This window comes from Ursus americanus, chromosome 1 (genome assembly GCF_024610735.1).
Source record: "Ursus americanus isolate L20-20 chromosome 1, mUrsAme1.1.p, whole genome shotgun sequence".
NCBI lineage: Eukaryota > Metazoa > Chordata > Mammalia > Carnivora > Ursidae > Ursus > Ursus americanus.
The window spans coordinates 99097634-99113548 of NC_142127.1; the positions used below are offsets into that span (position 1 = coordinate 99097634).

The 15915-nt window shown below is 60.0% G+C and overlaps 1 protein-coding gene across 1 annotated transcript; it reads left to right on the forward strand.

The window, feature by feature from the left end:
- Positions 1-1060: 1060 nt before the first annotated feature.
- ITM2C (integral membrane protein 2C) lies at positions 1061-14874 on the forward strand. The gene is made up of 6 exons (XM_045794142.2): positions 1061-1278; positions 9005-9145; positions 10981-11169; positions 12366-12476; positions 13003-13153; positions 13674-14874. Exons 1-6 carry the CDS (start codon positions 1159-1161, stop codon positions 13763-13765), a joined length of 804 nt encoding a protein of 267 aa, XP_045650098.1. The 5' UTR covers positions 1061-1158; the 3' UTR covers positions 13766-14874.
- Positions 14875-15915: the final 1041 nt, after the last annotated feature.

Sequence of the window (15915 nt, forward strand, 5' to 3'; positions counted from 1 at the left end):
GGAGGGATCGGTGGAGAACTTCCCACTATCCTCAACAAGCTCTCAGACTCCCCTGCCTTCCCCACTCAACTCAAATGCAGAACCAAAAGCTGGTGTTCAGGCCAAGGCCATGTGGGCTGCTGGGTGTTGTCCCCGGTCCAGTCTGGACCAGGGACAGCAAGGAAAGACCCAGGGTTTGGGTGCCAAGAGACACTCCAATAACACAAGCCCCTGGTCCTACATGGTAGCAGTGATGCTTTGCAGGGGCAGAGTCTTGACTAGAACCCAAGCCTCCAGTCACCACCACCCCCCCACCACCCCACCACCCCCGCAGATCTTCCTGCCACACTAGGCCCTCCTGGATAGGGGAGAAACGGGCAACAGGGCTGGTCACTCACTAACGGAGGCTGCAGGCTGCCCTCATTTCTCTACTCCCAGCATCCTCAGCACGCATTCCCAGAGACCCTCAGGAAGATTCTACAGGAATGAAAAATGAAGGAAAAAGAATGATGGACTATGAAAGAGATGTGGATGGGTGCAGGATGCAGGCAGTCAGGCAACCGGCCTTGAAGCCTCCTCCTGGGCGCAGAAGGGGTAGGAGGACGGAGCAGCAAGAGCAGATGCCGTGTGGGCACCAGGGCTTCAAAGAGGAGGGTATGAAGTGGGGGAGGGAAGATGGGGAATTTGTCTAGAAGCTGTATTTGCCGGACAAACACTGTTTTAACAATTACAGTGTTATGAGGACGCTGGTCTTGGAGAGGAAGCTGGAAGGGATAAGGCTGCGAAAGGGGCTGAGTCCATGCCTGATTGGATGGACGGATGCACGGACGGATGGACGGATGGACGGATGGACGGATGGATGGATGGATGGATGGATGGATGGATGGATGGAGTGAGCGAGCGAGCGAGAGTGTGTGAGCAAACCTCAGCCCTCCCACGGTCGGAGCGGCACGCCCCGCAGGGGTCACTGCGCGCCCCGGGGGAGGGACGGGGGCGCAGGCGCGGCGGGCGCGGAGGCCCTCCGGGGGGGGCGGAGCGGGGCGGACTAGAGGCGGGGTTAGGGAAAGGGACTCGAACACCAGCCAAACTTCCGGTGCCTGCAGAGCGCGGAGCGGCTGCCGCACAGATAGAGGCTGCACAGGCAGAGGCTGCAGGGCGGACGCGCGGCAGGGCGCAGCCATGGTCAAGATCAGCTTCCAGCCCGCCGTGGCCGGCATCAAGGGCGACAAGGCCGATAAGGCGTCGGCGTCGAACGCCGCGCCGGCCCCGGCCGCCGAGATCCTGCTGACGCCCGCTCAGGTAAGAGGGGCCGGGGGGCTCAGGCTGGAGTCTGGGGGCGAGGCGCGCCCCGCCGGCCCCGGGAACTGTTCGAGGCGTATCGGGGCCCCGGAGCCGTGACCGGAGGGAGTGAGGGTCCGGAATGGGCCCCCCAACCCAAAGTGGGGAGGGGGCTTGGGTCCTCTCCAATCCTCCTCTCCTAAAGCGGCTGCCGAAAGCAAAAGTCCGGGGAGTGGGAGGGGTCCGAATCACTGGTCCCCGAGTGGGGAAGCACTCAAGGTCTCTTCCAAAAGTGGAGGGGCCCTAAGCGGCTGGCCCCAAAACTGGGGAAGGGGCCGGTAGGAGGAAGTTGGAGGAATGCTGGTGGGGGGTATGCGTCTGTTTCTAATCAAGGGGGAGGGGCCGAGAGTCGAGCCCCAGGTGGGGGATGGGAGGAGGGTGGGATGTTGTTTCCCCAAAGTAGAGAGGTGGGTCAGGATTGGTGGGGAATGGCTGGGGGTGGGGGGGGAAGGGTCTGGTGCCAACGAAGGGGGAGGGGCCGTTGATTTCGTCCCAAATGTGGGGCTGCGAGGGGCGGGGAGTGTGCTGCAGGTCTGCACCTGAATTGGTGGACCAGAAAGTGAAGAAATGGAAATAAACCAGAACCGGCCCGGCTGCATGTCTGGGATTCGAGGTTTGAGGTTCGAGGTTCGAGGTTATAAGGCGAGGCGCCCAGACCTCACCCCACCCCCTGCCGTCTAGACCTCCCGGCTCTCGCTCTGGGCTGCTCCCCTCCATCCCGTGGGGAGGCTCCCCCACTGCCCGGGTGCCCTCCCGCATCCCGGAGGCTCTTTGTGGGGGCGGGCCTCGGTGCACCCCGCCCCCTCGGGCGTCCTCCCCCTCCTCCCCCTTCCCTCCGGCGGAGGGGAGAGAAGGCATTTCCGCCAGTGGAAAACTGTCTGAGCTGCGTGGAGTCTGACCCGGAGAGGGCAGGACGCGTGGCGGGCGGGGAGGGGAGGGAGAGCTGGTCCAGCCAGGCTGTATTTTTGCTCCGGCAAAGGTGTCCACGTAGCCGTAGTCTCCGGCGGTCTTGGGGTGCACCAAGCGGTCGCATCTAGACTGCACCTCCAAAGTCTTTGTCCACTCCTCTTCTCTGCCCGCTTCTGGCTTCTGATGAGTCTTCCTCAGCGCCAAGGTCCCTCCCCAAGTTTTGTGGCTCAGATTCAGCCTTGCCCGGAGTATTACCCGCGGCCTGCAGGGGAAGACTTGGGTCCTGGGCGGCGAAAGAGAGGACACTTGAGAGGGGCCTCAGAGGTGGGTGTCAGATCCTGAGCAAAGACCCTGAGTGAGGAATGCACAGAGAAGCCGCAGGCCAGCTCCCCTGCCCGGTGTGGTCACTGCATCATCCAGGACCACCTGGGTTGGGTTAGGGCGTTGCTATGCACCCCCAACCAGAGCAACTCCATCCTCATCCCATGTGTAGCCGGGCAGGAGGCATTCCATATTTGAACACCCTGGTCTGCAGCTTTAAAAGTTTGCAAGGGTCTCTTCAAGCTTCCTTCTTCCCTTCACCAGGGAACCAGCTTCCTCTGTTCCTCTCAGCCCCCGGACAGAGCAGGGCTGGGACCTTGCCCCTTTCTTCTCCCAGGGCCTGCAGCCCAGCTCAGGCCAGGAATTCAGGCCCTGCCTCTGAGGGCTGTTAGGGTTCCAGCAGAAGGGAGGAACAACCAGACAGTAGGATGTAATTCAAAGTCTGAGAAGGCCCACCAAATTTCACAGGAGTGGCACATTCTCCAGCCGCGGGCTGCTGGTGGTGTGGGGCTGGATGGCGACGCCGGCGTCACCTGGGTAGTAACTGATACCCAGCTTCTGGCGCTGAAATCCAGCGTCCTCTCCTCCCCCTCACCCAGCGTGAAATGGAAATATCAACATCTTCCTGGTGCTGTTTGTAATGGCGGGGAGCCTGCGAGCCTCCTCTCCCAAACCTTGTTAGTGGCTCAGGGTCCCCTGTGTCCCCTGTGTCTTGATTTGGCACGGAGGAGCGCGGGGGGGCCCAGGAGGAGGATGAAAATCCTGGCACCTCTAGGACAGAGCTGCATATCAGTAACCGATCATAGCTCCCCAGGGCCCTGTGGTGATACAGAGGGGCTTTGGACTTAGGTGTTGGTTCTGCCCGGCACCTGCTGGAATTGGAGCAGGGGGGAGAGTTCACTGCTCTGGGCCCGTTGTGCCCTCACCTGGCCAAGGCGCACATCCCCACTCCTCCACCCCACCCCTACCCACCCACCGCGGTCGGGAGTGGATGGAGCCCCCCTCTCCTGCCTCTGGCAGGGAGCACAGCAGGTGCCCAGCGTTCATAGGGCAGAGGGCCACCATTGAGTAGGGCACAAAGCAGAAGGTGGGTGGGACAGGCAGGCCAACTGGGAGGCCCAGCCTTCTCCTTTATCAAGACAGAGCATTTGAGGTTTGCCCCATGCTGATGGGGACGCAGAGGAAAGCTTATTGGAAGGTGTCTTCTAGCTGAGGACTACCCGATCACCCTCTTTCGTTACTGAACTGGACTCAAAAATCAGATAGAAAGCCCTGGAAGGACCACTCGGTGAAGAAATGAGTTTGTGAACGCTCTCAGCCCTGAGCTCCCCTGTGGCTGTTCGATGAAAACGTCCACCTGCGCGCCGCCCCAGGGGGCCGGGGCGAGACAGCGGCAGCACCTTCACGGCAGGGCTCCCTCCGGCTTCTGAGCAAAAACTCAAATACAAGGAGGATTCTGTCCCCGGACCTGCTGCTGGAAGGAAGTGCCTCAGTGGGCCGGGAAGGGATGGGGGTGGGGGCCCAGCTGGGCCTCCAGCTGCCCACCCTCCCCTTGGCGCTTCCCTCTGAGGTAATGAGAAGCCTGCGCTGATGGGCAACTGGCGGGGAGCCAGCCTGGAAAGTGGGCTGGCCGGGAAGCATCCCCTCTTAGCACGCTCTGGCTAGATCATTCTTCCCCTTTGGAGGCCTACCGGCCAGCCCTGCACCTCTCCGCCCAGCTCCGCTCTCCCCTCGATCTGCCTGTGCCTGAGTGCACACGCACACGCGCGCACACGCAGCCAGGTGTAGGCATGTGCAGACAGGACTGGGCTCGGGGGCTGCGGATGGGCTTTGGGGGCTGCAAGAGGAGAGAGACATGTTCAATACCATCCTTTCTTCAGCGCCGGCAAATTTTCTCCTTGGCTTTGCCTTTGATTAATGGCTCCTGCGTTGCCCCTTCCCCCAGCCTGCATACCTGGGGATCAGATTTCATTTTCTGAGTCCTGGCCTCAGGCTCTTGGCGGGAAGGAGCTGGGTCTCCCGGTGTGGTTGGGGGTGGGGGGGTCCCCTGCCAGCCGGGAGGGCGGACCCGGCCGGGCATGGAGTGCTCCTGCCCCAGTACCCGCTGGCCCTGCCGGCCTTGCTGAGGGTCCTGCCCCGGGGGCCGGGTGGGGGGCTTCGGGTGGTCCGGTCCCAGGCCTGCCCGAGGGACTTGGGCTTTAGGCTTTTGCATACATCATGGTGGTTTTTCCCTTCCCTTTCTATTTCCCTCTCTTTTCGCTTTTCTGGGCCGGTCCTTGCCTGTTTCAAGGCTGTCAGCAGACTGCCAGGGAGGCTGAGTTCCTCTTAGAAAAAAAATGTTTATGGTAAAGTCATGGAAGTGCAGCCCGGCTACCCGCCCCCCCCCCAACACACACAACTCAACTCTCCAAGTTCTCTGTCCCCCAGGAGAGCTCTTCCAGCAGCCAGCTTTGCTCTTCCTCCTTTGGAGCCTTTGTTCTCTGGAGTCTCGTCTTGACTGTCAGGAACCGAATAAATGCAGAGCAGAGGGTTGTGTGGGAGTTCTCAGGGCTCCGCGCGCTGAGCCCAAGCCGCTGAGCCACACGACAGGAATGGGGTTTCATGACCCCCTGTCATTAACCCAGCTGCCTGTACATTGAACCCAGTTCTGTGTGCTCCGATGCCCACTCGCCCTACGCCCACTCGGTCTGTCTGTCTGTCTCTCACACACAACACATCGGTGACCTTGAATGTGGTCTGCAGCCTGGGAAAGCAAGATGCTGAGGGGGAATGAAGCTGAGGAGGGCCAGGCAAGAGCCCCTCCCCCTCCAGCTGCCAGCCTGGGCCGCAGCAAGTGCAATTCTGGCCCCCCGCCAGCCTCCTCCCCTAGCAGCCTGCAATTGTAGTTTAATCTGCTTGCAGTTAATTTGGACATTGTTACCGAGGAACTGTAGCTGGGGGGCTCTCCAGGAGCCATGGGAGTCCGCTGAGTTAATGCTCCAGTTGGCCGGGTTCCCCTTGACCGCCGTGGCCCTGGCTTTGCTAAACCATTTAATGAGCGCCATTGTGGGCCTCAGTGCAGCGGGCAGGGGAGGCCCAGGCCCCTCTTGGTCCCCGGACGGCTGGCTCACGTGCCCCACACGAGTGCACAGCGAGGCACTTTGCTCAGAAAGCCCAGTTGCCTTGGAAACAGTAGGCAGTGATTTTCTACTTTCTAAATGGAAGCCCCCCCAAAGGCCTGGCTGCTCCATGTGGGGGGTGGCATTTCCCTGGGTCTCCAGCATGACAAGTGAAGCAGCTGGGGGGTCTCAGGAAGCAGGCTTCTCCACGGTTCTGGGTGAGCCAGACAGCCAGGAATCCCCAGGTTCTCTGTTGTATTGTGTGGGGCCCCGTAAGCAATGGCAGCTTCTGGGCAGATTCAGGGGCCTTCCCTCCTATGTGGGGCTTGGTGTCTGAAGTCCCTTTTGTCTGAAAGCACAGACATCCACGGCTCCCAGTCTGCCTTCTGGCAAGCTCTGGTCCTGCTTTCCCTTCCAGCCTGCTGCTCAGCCATGACACTTGTGAGGTCCCGGCCCTGCAGGCGGGAGGGGCATGGGCTGGGGAGGGCAGCTGAGCCTCAGGTATGCACTAGGGGGTTGTCAGTCGTGGTGGGATCGGGAGCGGTGTGTTAGCCCCAGACATGTGAGGGGTATGTCCACTGCACATCTAGGAAAGGTGGGGGGATCCTCAGCCTGCCCGGTGATCCCCTCAGAGTAAGCACGCAGGGTGGTACCCAGGGGGCCCCCTGGAGGCCATTTTCTCCTCGGCCACGTAGCCACCACCATGCTCACTCCTCCCCAGGGCCTTCAAAACACCTCCCCAGCCAGAAGCCAAAAGGCCGCTTTAAAACCCGGAGGCCTCCTTGTCTGTGGACTTCATCCGTGGAGGTGGCCCAGAGGCTCCTTCACTTGTGGCCCATTGACTTTGTTTTGTTTTGTTCTTTTTAAAAGCAGCTCTCCCAATTTTGCCTCTCTGGTTTTCCTGAATGCAGGAGCAAAAGCGTGGCCAGTGTGTAGCCTCAGCAGCTGTCCAGGGCCTCGGCCCTGCAAAGGAGAGGCTCAGCTGAGAAAAATCTGCTATTTTTATCTAGCACTTCATCCTTGACAAAGGGCTTTCAGGTTCTTTGTCTCTTTTAATCCCTGCGTCTTCACATTTCCAGAGAGAAGCTGTGGAGGGGAAGGGGGAAGGTGGCAATGCTCCCCTCACAGGGATCCCAGTCCCTGCTGGGGCCCCTCTCCACTTCCGGTCACCGCTCACCCCACTGCATATGAATGTCCCACTTCTCCCGCTGGTGCAGGCAGCCTGGCCTGTCTCCCAGGTCAGCCATGGTTCTTTGGGACCCACTCAGTACTCTGGAGGAGCAGAAAGGCCAGCACCTCATCTGCAGGAGCCCCTGGGGAGCTTGCTCTTTGTGGGCCCCCCTGTGGCAGCAGCTGTCCCTGTGGGACCTTGGTTAGGGAACCCCAGGGTACCCCAGGGTGTGAGCCAACGCTAGCCAGGTGGGTGGTCTCACGAACTTGCCTCTCTGGTCTTGGTCACAGGCCACCCCAGCAGGGCTGAGGTGGTGGGAGCCCCAGCGCTCAGCTACTGAGTTTGGGGCAATGGGTTTGGCCTCCCACCCCTGCCAGGCAAGCTCCCTGGAGGGCAGACTGGGGTGTTGGGGAGCAGGCTGGGCCGGGGCACTTCTCTGTCCCGTGGTGCAGAGGCTGGGCACTAGCTGGTTTGGTGACAGATGTGCCCAGGGAGGGGGAGGGGCCTCCAGGTGCTTTTGTCCTTTTCCTGGGTGTGGCTGAGTGGGAGAGCCCCAAGCAGGGAGGCGTTTGCCCCTCTGATGGTACTCCCCATTGCTCCCTGAGACCTGGGCCCCATACCCTGAATTCTCTAAGCCAGGGGCCCTCAGGGGTTGGGACCTGAGCAGCCCAACAGGCCCTATGCCCCACCCCCACTAGGCCAGGCTCCCCTGTGCTGTGCTGAGAGATAAGGGCCTATCTGTCCGAGGTACCTGGGACCTGAGCTGCGTCCCCAGCCCCCAGGGTAAAGGGAGAGGGGACACATGGCACAAAGGGGGCTAAGCCAGCAGTTCATGGCATACGTGGAGTGAGAAGCTTCTGGCATCCAGGCTGGCGCTCCTTGCCTTCCCCCACACTGCCTCAGCTCCTGGAGGTTGAGGGGGGTAGTCTTTGGGACCGGACTCTGCCCTCACCCTGACTGATCTGGACCCCATGGAGAGGGATTGAATGGGGACAGTGGAGGCAGAGGCAGGCCTGGGCTTCTGCAACAGCTCCCAGGAGGGGTTCGGGCCTGGGTTCGGGCAGGGGTGTGGGGGGTAGACATGAGACATGACATGAGAGATGGCCAAGGACACGGAGCTCCTGAAAAGCCTGAAACATGACACGGTCAAGCAGTGTTACTAAGTTCTACACACACACCTTGGTCCACCAGCCCAGACATGTGTGGCCTGGAAGAAGGTCAGCTTAACTTGCTGCTTCTTGGCTGCCCTGAGGCGACGGTCCTGAGCCCAGCTGGCTCCCCAGAGCGGGTTTTTTCCGGAAGCCTCCTGCCTTGGCCTCCCCGATGGCAGCTGCTGCCACCGTAGCCACGTTTCCCTCCTGGCAGAAGTGCCCTGGCTTCCGGAAGCCTCCACACTTCATCCTTGAGGCTCCACTCCTGACAGCCTGTGTGACACTGCTGGCCAGTTGCCAGTGTGGGGCCGAAGCTCACCCCCCCCCCCCCCCCCGCTGGCTGCGCTATGCCCAGCAGGGATCACAGGCTCAGGGCTGCCTGGCCAGAAGGACACCAGCACCATACCCAGACTCCGTGGGCCTCCTGGAACCTCTGTCTCCCTCAGCCAGTGACCACTCCCTGCCACAGCCTTCTTGGTGGAACCTAGAAACCACCTCCCACTGCCCCGGTTCTGGTCCACCCTGTGCACTACCGCGTTTGGATGGATCCGAAGCCTTCCCTGGCTCCCCATTGCCCAGAGCAGCAGTTCCCAGCCTGCCCAGTGCACCCCAATTCCTACAGGTTCCTGGGTCTGGTGCAGTTATGAAGGCCATGTCTGTGCTTCCCCCATTCTGTGTTTAAGAGAGAATACTGTGGTCACAGCTGGGGTAATGAAGAGGACTAATGGCCTGGGTAATCCAGATGGGCCTGCTTGATCCCAGGGGGTCATTCTGTTTGGCTTCGATGTGGGTCTCAGTTTTTCTTTACCTGGGAAGAAACTGGGGAGGCCCTGGCAAGGCATTCCTTCCAAATGGTGCTGCGTGTGTCCCCAGCACTGCCCCTCCCTCTCCCCCTCATTCATCCCCCGCCTCCAGCTTGTCCCAAGGCTCAGTCCTGGCCAGCACAGTGAAGTCGCAATTCGCACTTCGGGAGAGGGGCGGGAGGATCCCGGGAGGGACGGGACCACCACCTGGCTGAGCTGCACCGCGATCCACAGGAGGAGCGGCCCCCGCCACAGCGCTACAAGAAGGGGGGCTCTGTGGGCGGCGCGTGCTACCTGTCGATGGGCCTGGTCGTGTTGCTTATGGGCCTCGTGTTCGCCTCCGTCTACATCTACAGATACTTCTTCCTTGCACAGGTGAGGCCAGGTGGGAGGGAGGCATGGCGCTCAGGGAAAGGGGGTGTTTACAGGGGACTGCAGGGAGGTGGTGGGAGTGGCAGTGTGGACCGTGAGAGCCAGGTGAGAGGGGCAGCAGGTGACCTGCCCCCGAGTGGGAGTGGGTGCCCAGCCAAGCCCAGAAACCCTGCGTCCTCCCGCCAGGGGGCCTCCTTGGGCACGTGCCAGCCCATGCGGCCCCTTGCCTGGTCCAGGAGATGGGAACAGAGCCCGGTCCTCTGACCCCCACAGACCCTGGTAGACTGTCCTCACCTGTTTGCAGACACCTGAGGCCCAACAGGGAACTCTCCCAGGAGCACAGTGAGCAGTGGGGGAGCTGGAACTGGAATCTGTGACCCCTTCCCACACTGTCACCCTGAAGTCTTATCACCAGAAACTCAGATCCAACAGAAATTGGATCTCTATGATCCCTCCAGAGCCGGACCCTATGCCCAAGGGTCATGCTTTAAGGACTTGCGTTCCTTGGACGTTTATTTGGATTCTAAAACAAAGAAGGTAGACGGTGGGTTAACGGACAGATTCACCACCACCCTTTCCTGCAAGGGGCGGCCTCCACCCATGGTAGCATCCCGGGTTATGTCCTCACACCGGCAGTCAGGGCCTGCAGCAGGGCGGGAGAACCGGTCAGGGTCACCGTGACCTTGTGATCAGTCCAGACCTGGGGATGGAGCCGGTGCCACCAAGGTGGTTCAATTAGAGCTCAAAAGAATAACCCTAAGTACAACACCGGGAATTTCAGCCCCAGACACAGAGGCTGGGAATTGCCAGTCATTTACGACCCATGTGACCTCTCCCCACCCTCAAGCAATGGTTTTTAACTTTGTTACTTTGTTTTTTCCATGATGGAAATTACTGAAGAGGTTTTGTATTCCATGTGACTTTCCCCTGGAAACCTCAGCTCCCACGCACCTGCCGACTTCCCTTTTGTTTGGCATGCCCCCCCAGCTCCTCCCCATCTTCCCCCTCCACGACCAGCTCCCCATATGTTCTCGGTTCTCGCTCCTCCCCCCCCCCCCCGCAGGCCCTTCCTGAGGACCCGAGGACCCTCCTGCTCTAGGTCCGTGTTCCCTCTGTTCCCAGCCCCAACTTGTGCTCTCCTGGGGCTCCTCACCCCACTGCTTGCTGGGGAATGGGGACATGTCAGAGCAGCCTCCGAGTCTGTGCCCTGGACAGCGTGATTCGTGTGATGATTCAGCCCCCTGGGAGAGCTGACACGAAAACAGAGGAAGGGCCATTCTCCCGATGGCAGGCCAGTAGTCTGCCCACAGATCTGGGGAGGCCCCTGGAGAGGGACAGGTGGGCACACTGGTCCATGGGCTCAGCTACTTGGCTTCAGTCATGTCACACTGCCTCCCCCACCCTGGATAAGGGGGCGATTCGACTGGCTGTTCACATAGGGGCCCAGGGTTTGTCAGGATTGCTCAATGGGCACAAGGTCCTGGGAAGGTGGTGGGACTTGTATGAGGTTGGACACGGAGCTGGCTACCTCTCAAAGACTCTCCTGCCTCCCGGGTACCCCACAGGTCCCATCCTGTTCAATCCGGGGCTCCTGTGTTTGCCCCTGAGAGCCAAGGAGGTTGTCCACCAAGGACGCAGCAGAGCCGGCTCACCCGCCCTCTCCCTGACTCCCCATGTTTCTCAGTTTCTTCATCTGTGAAATGGGACTCATTGGCCCACCCTTCCCACTTGCTGAGGCCCTGGGGTCCTGGCACGGTGAGGTTGGCGGGGTAGGCAGGGTGTCTGCACTAAGGGCACTGTGTGACCAATCTCTCTGTCTCTCCTCCCCCCTTGCTCAGCTGGCCCGAGACAATTTCTTCCACTGCGGGGTTCTCTACGAGGACTCCCTGTCCTCCCAGGTCCGGACACGGATGGAGCTGGAGGAGGACGTGAAGATCTACCTCGAAGAGAACTACGAGCGCATCAACGTGCCAGTGCCCCAGTTTGGCGGCGGTGACCCCGCAGACATCATTCATGACTTCCAGCGGGTGAGGCCGGCCGGGGCTGGGGCAGGAGTGGTGGAAGGGTGTCCTGAGGACCCAGAGCCCCCCTTCCATCAGGGGTCATGTGAAAGGAGAGCAGGAGCGAAAGGAGAAGGCCAGTGGCCCTAGTCCCTCCTTTGAGTATGTACCGTGTAACGGCAAGTATGGGCAGGAGACGGTGGCTTAGTTGCTCGGGATTTTAAGGACACTGCTTTCGTTACGGAGGCAGTGCTTCTCACTGAACGCAAGCTAGCCATGATGGATCTTCCCCTCGGCCACCTGCCCACGGCAGACGCTGGCCACCATGGGCAAGGCCAGTGTTCCTGTTCACTGGGTATCTTGTGTTGACGTTTTCTGGAGGTGTGGCACGCCCAACGTCAAGGGCATGGAGTGCACAGCTTAGTGGATTATCCCAGAGGCTACACGCAGTGCCATCCAGATCAAGATTTGGAATTTTGCGGGCGCCCCAGAAGGTTCCCTTGTGCCCCTCCCCCCAGCCTGTGCCCCCTCCCCAGTGGTAACCATCGTTTGCACTTCTTTTTCTTCCCCCTAAGATTTTATTGATTTATTTGAGAGAGAGCACAAGCAGGGGTGGGGGGAGGCAGTGGGAGAGGGGGAAGCAGATTCCCTGCTGAGCAGGGAGCCCACAGGGCTCGATCCCAAGACCCCAGGATCATGACCTGAGTGGAAGGCAGCCGCTTAACCCTTCAAACACGCCCACCCCTTGCACTTCCGCTGCCAGCGACAGTTTTGCGGCCGGTGAAATGCAGGCTCCCCAGCTGTCTGTCCCCCGTGCTCACTTCCCAGAGCTTCCTACGGATTCTCCAGTGCGATCCCTTCGCTCTGTATCCTGGACGTTCTTGTCACCACAGCCCGCAGGGAGCCAGGGCTGGAGCATCTCCTGCCAAGGGTCCAGGCTGTCTGCAGGGATGACAGGACCTCGCAAGGGTGATAAAATGCACACTTGGAACGTTACTGTCTTCCCCAAACCCCAGCTCTGTGACCGCAGCAGAAGAACCCTCATAACAGCTGAGGCGCTGGACGCTTGGTGTTTTTCATGTAGCGAGTGGAAGCTTCCACAAACACGGGCGAGGCGAGGAGCAGGAATTGGGGGGATCACACTGGCATGGCAGGGCTGGTGCCTCTGCTGGCTGGAGGCCTCCTGGCCTGCAGAGCCTGACACGGCCCCTCCTCCCGCTCAGGGGCTCACCGCCTACCATGACATCTCCCTGGACAAGTGCTATGTTATCGAGCTCAACACCACCATCGTGCTGCCCCCCCGAAACTTCTGGGAGCTCCTCATGAATGTGAAGGTGAGCAGCACCCCTCACGGCATCTTGCCGCCCCGCCCCCCCCCCCCCCCGTGGGTGCCAGGCCTGGGGCAAGGGAGGTTCCTGCGTTGGGGGTGTTGCTGTCAGCTGGGCCCAGCACCCCAGGTTGGTCCTCCGTCCTCCATCTTCCTTCTCCCACATCCAGGTCAATGGCCCCCTTTTCTTCTCCCTATTGTGCTTTGGCTCCCTCTCTTACGAAGAGTCCCGGGACCAGCTTCCTCAGCCCCCTAGGCGGTGCCCCACGTGGCAGTGCAGGGAACCCCCCCCCCCGAGCAGCACTCCCCCTTGGGCGGGAGACCAGACTCCCCCACATGCAGCATTGGGGCGCAACCAGAAACTGCTTGGGAGCATTCAGAGGACGAGCCATGGAGGCCGTGGATGGGGGAGGCGGGCGGGCGGGGACCGCGAGTGAGCAGCACGGGGGCGAGGGGAACGTGGGGCGGGCAGGGGAGCGTGAGGCGGGAGAGCCCTGCGTGCTGACCCGGCGCTGCGGCTGCTGCCTTCGCAGAGAGGGACCTACCTCCCGCAGACGTACATCATCCAGGAGGAGATGGTGGTGACGGAGCACGTCAGCGACAAGGAGGCCCTGGGCTCCTTCATCTACCACCTGTGCAGTGGGAAGGACACCTACCGGCTGCGGCGCCGGGCCACCCGGAGGCGTGAGTGGCCGGCTCCACCCGTCTGGGCCCCTGCCCTGAGCTCTAGGTCCCGGCCATCGTCCAGCCCTGCCTGGCCTGGGAGCTGGAGACCAGCCGTCAGGGAGCTCAGATCGTAGCAGTAATAGCAGCTCATGGTAACGAAGCACTTCCCACGGGCCAGGCTCTGGTTCACGCTCTTTACGTCCTTCTAAGAGTGTGTAAGTTGTCGTCATCCTCATCGTTGTTCTTGCTGCCCCTTGAAAGATGAGGAAACGGAGGGACAGAGAGGTTAAGTAACGCCCCCAAGGTCACACAGCGGGGAAGGTGGCAGAGCCGGGCAGTCTGGCTCCAGCTCTTGAGCTCTCTCACCCCGTCAGTGCACTGCCTCTGGGTGAGTCTGGGTGTCAACTCCTGAGCCACCCCCCTGCCCCCACCCTCAGGGTCCTGAGGTCCCGCTCAGGTTCCAAGGCTGGTAGCCTCTGTGGCCCAGCCAGCACCGGCCAGGACACAGTCCTCACTGAGATTCTCTCTTCCCTCCCAGGGATCAACAAGCGAGGGGCCAAGAACTGCAACGCCATCCGCCACTTCGAGAACACCTTCGTGGTGGAGACCCTCATCTGTGGGGTGGTGTGACGGCCTCCCCCTCCAGGCCCCACCCCTGCCCTCTTCCTTGTTTCTCTTCCGGCCACTCTGGCCCTCTTCCCTGCCCTCGCTTAGCTTGTACTTTGGACACCTTTCCATAGATGTGACGTGTCTCCTGGTTCCTTTCCAGCCCTGCCCGCCTCCCCGTACCAGAGCCGTGACCTCTCGAGGCCCCACCTCTTCTGAGCTCCCGGGTCTGGGGGACAGGAGGGCGCCCCGGGGTGGTTTCCGTGACCACCGTCCTGCAGTCAGGTCCGCCTGGGCCAGCCCACAGCTGCACTGGCAGCCCAGGGGAAGGGCTGGGCGGAGGGGCTGGGCTCAGGGGGGTCCTGGGCGAGGGGACAGGAAGGATGTGGTATGGGGTTCAGAAATGTCTGCACAGTTGGGAAAGTCCCAAAAGGCTTGTTCCTTGGACAGTCCTGTGTCCAGATTCCCAGATCTGGGCTAAGGATGGGGGAGTGTGCCCAGGGATGGGCCCACCCAGAGCACAAGGGAAGGTGGAGTCCTAGGGGCTCCCCCCAGGACTCCTGTCAGTGCCTTCAGCCCACCAGTGGGAGCCTGCAATGAGGGGTGAGGACAAGTCTGTCAAGCACAATCGTTCTCTGAGTGGAACCAAAGAAGGGAGGAGCCAGGATCCCCCTGGCCCCCCAGGAGCACAAGCATGGGGTCCTGCGGCCATGGCCACAGGCATGGAACAGAGGGGGGCCGCTCCCACCCTGTCGGCGGGCAGCCCTGCGGGGCTGAGCGCTGAGCAGAGCCGAGGGGGTGGGCTCGTTGCTTTCTCCAAGCTTGGAGCTGTTTTAGAAGATAATGTGGGGGAAAGGGAGAGCCACCTGGTACTTGTACACCCTGCCGCCTCCTCGTTCTGAAATTCCGTCCCCCTCGGCTTTGGGGGAACGCAGCCTTTTTTCCCTTTTCCTTCTCACTTTTGCATGTTTTTACTGATCATTCAATATGCTAACCGTCCTCAGCCCTGAGCCTTGAAGAGGAGGTTCCGACGCCTCCGGTCAGACTTAGATGAAACTCTTAAATGCTTTGTATATTTTCTCAACTAGATCCCTTTTCAGAAGTGTCTGTAGAATAAAAATCTTTGACTTCTGTCTTGGACTTGGGAGCAGCGGGGAGGGGTGGACGGGGTGGGGGGCAGAGGTGGGGCCGTGTCCCCTCAGTCCTCACACGTCGCTGAGCCAGGCGAATTCACATATTACAGGAAGGAGGAGGAAGGGGCTTGGAGACCGGAAGTAACTTGCCCAAGGTCATGCTGCTTTCAAGTGCCCATAAACCATCCCGTTTAGTTCCGCACGGAAGATGACATCATTATTGCTTGTCCTTAAGTACAAGGACGATGTAGTGTTCTGCACAGTTTCGAGGCAATTAGTAACCATCCCAGTGGATCTGAGCTGAGGTTGGCATGAGTCACAGGGTCGCATTCTGCAGGGAAGGAGGCAGTGGGAGAGCCAGCCCAGAGCCTTGGCCAGCTGGACCCCGGAGGCAGGACCTGGGGCGAGTGTGGGTGCCTACGCCCTTGCGGCTGGTCTGGCTCACTAATCCTGTGAGGGACATAAATGACTCAGGTTAGTGCAGACACACCTTGTTCTCAAAGGCAGTCTTGCCCAGACGTCAGTCTACATGCAATGCAATCACAAAACGCCGATAGGATTTATTGTTTGACTTGACACAGTTCTTCTGGGAAAGTCAATGTGGGGAATGGTCTGGTAAATCCTCAGAAGGGGAAAGAACAGTCTCCAGGTTTTAAGCATCATAAACTACCATAATTAAGGAGTTACATGTAGCAAAGGAGGTCGATAGGACAATGGAGGGCCTGGAAATTGTGTTAAATATAAGGAAATTTAATGGGGTACGTATAGGTTCCTTTTAGCGGAACAGCTGGCTAGTCATTTTGACAAAAATTAACCTGGATCCTACTTCCCTGTCACGATATTAATTCTGGATAGATGAAAGTTTTTTCAGTATGAAATGAAGCCATAAAAGTACTTAAATGATTTGAAAGAACCTTAGAGGAGGGAAAACCTAGGCATGATACCCACCAGTTACGACTTGACTGTGGAAACCGAATTGATGTACAGCCAAACACCATGAAGTCACAAGATTTACAAGAGGGGCAAACTGGGCGAGATGTT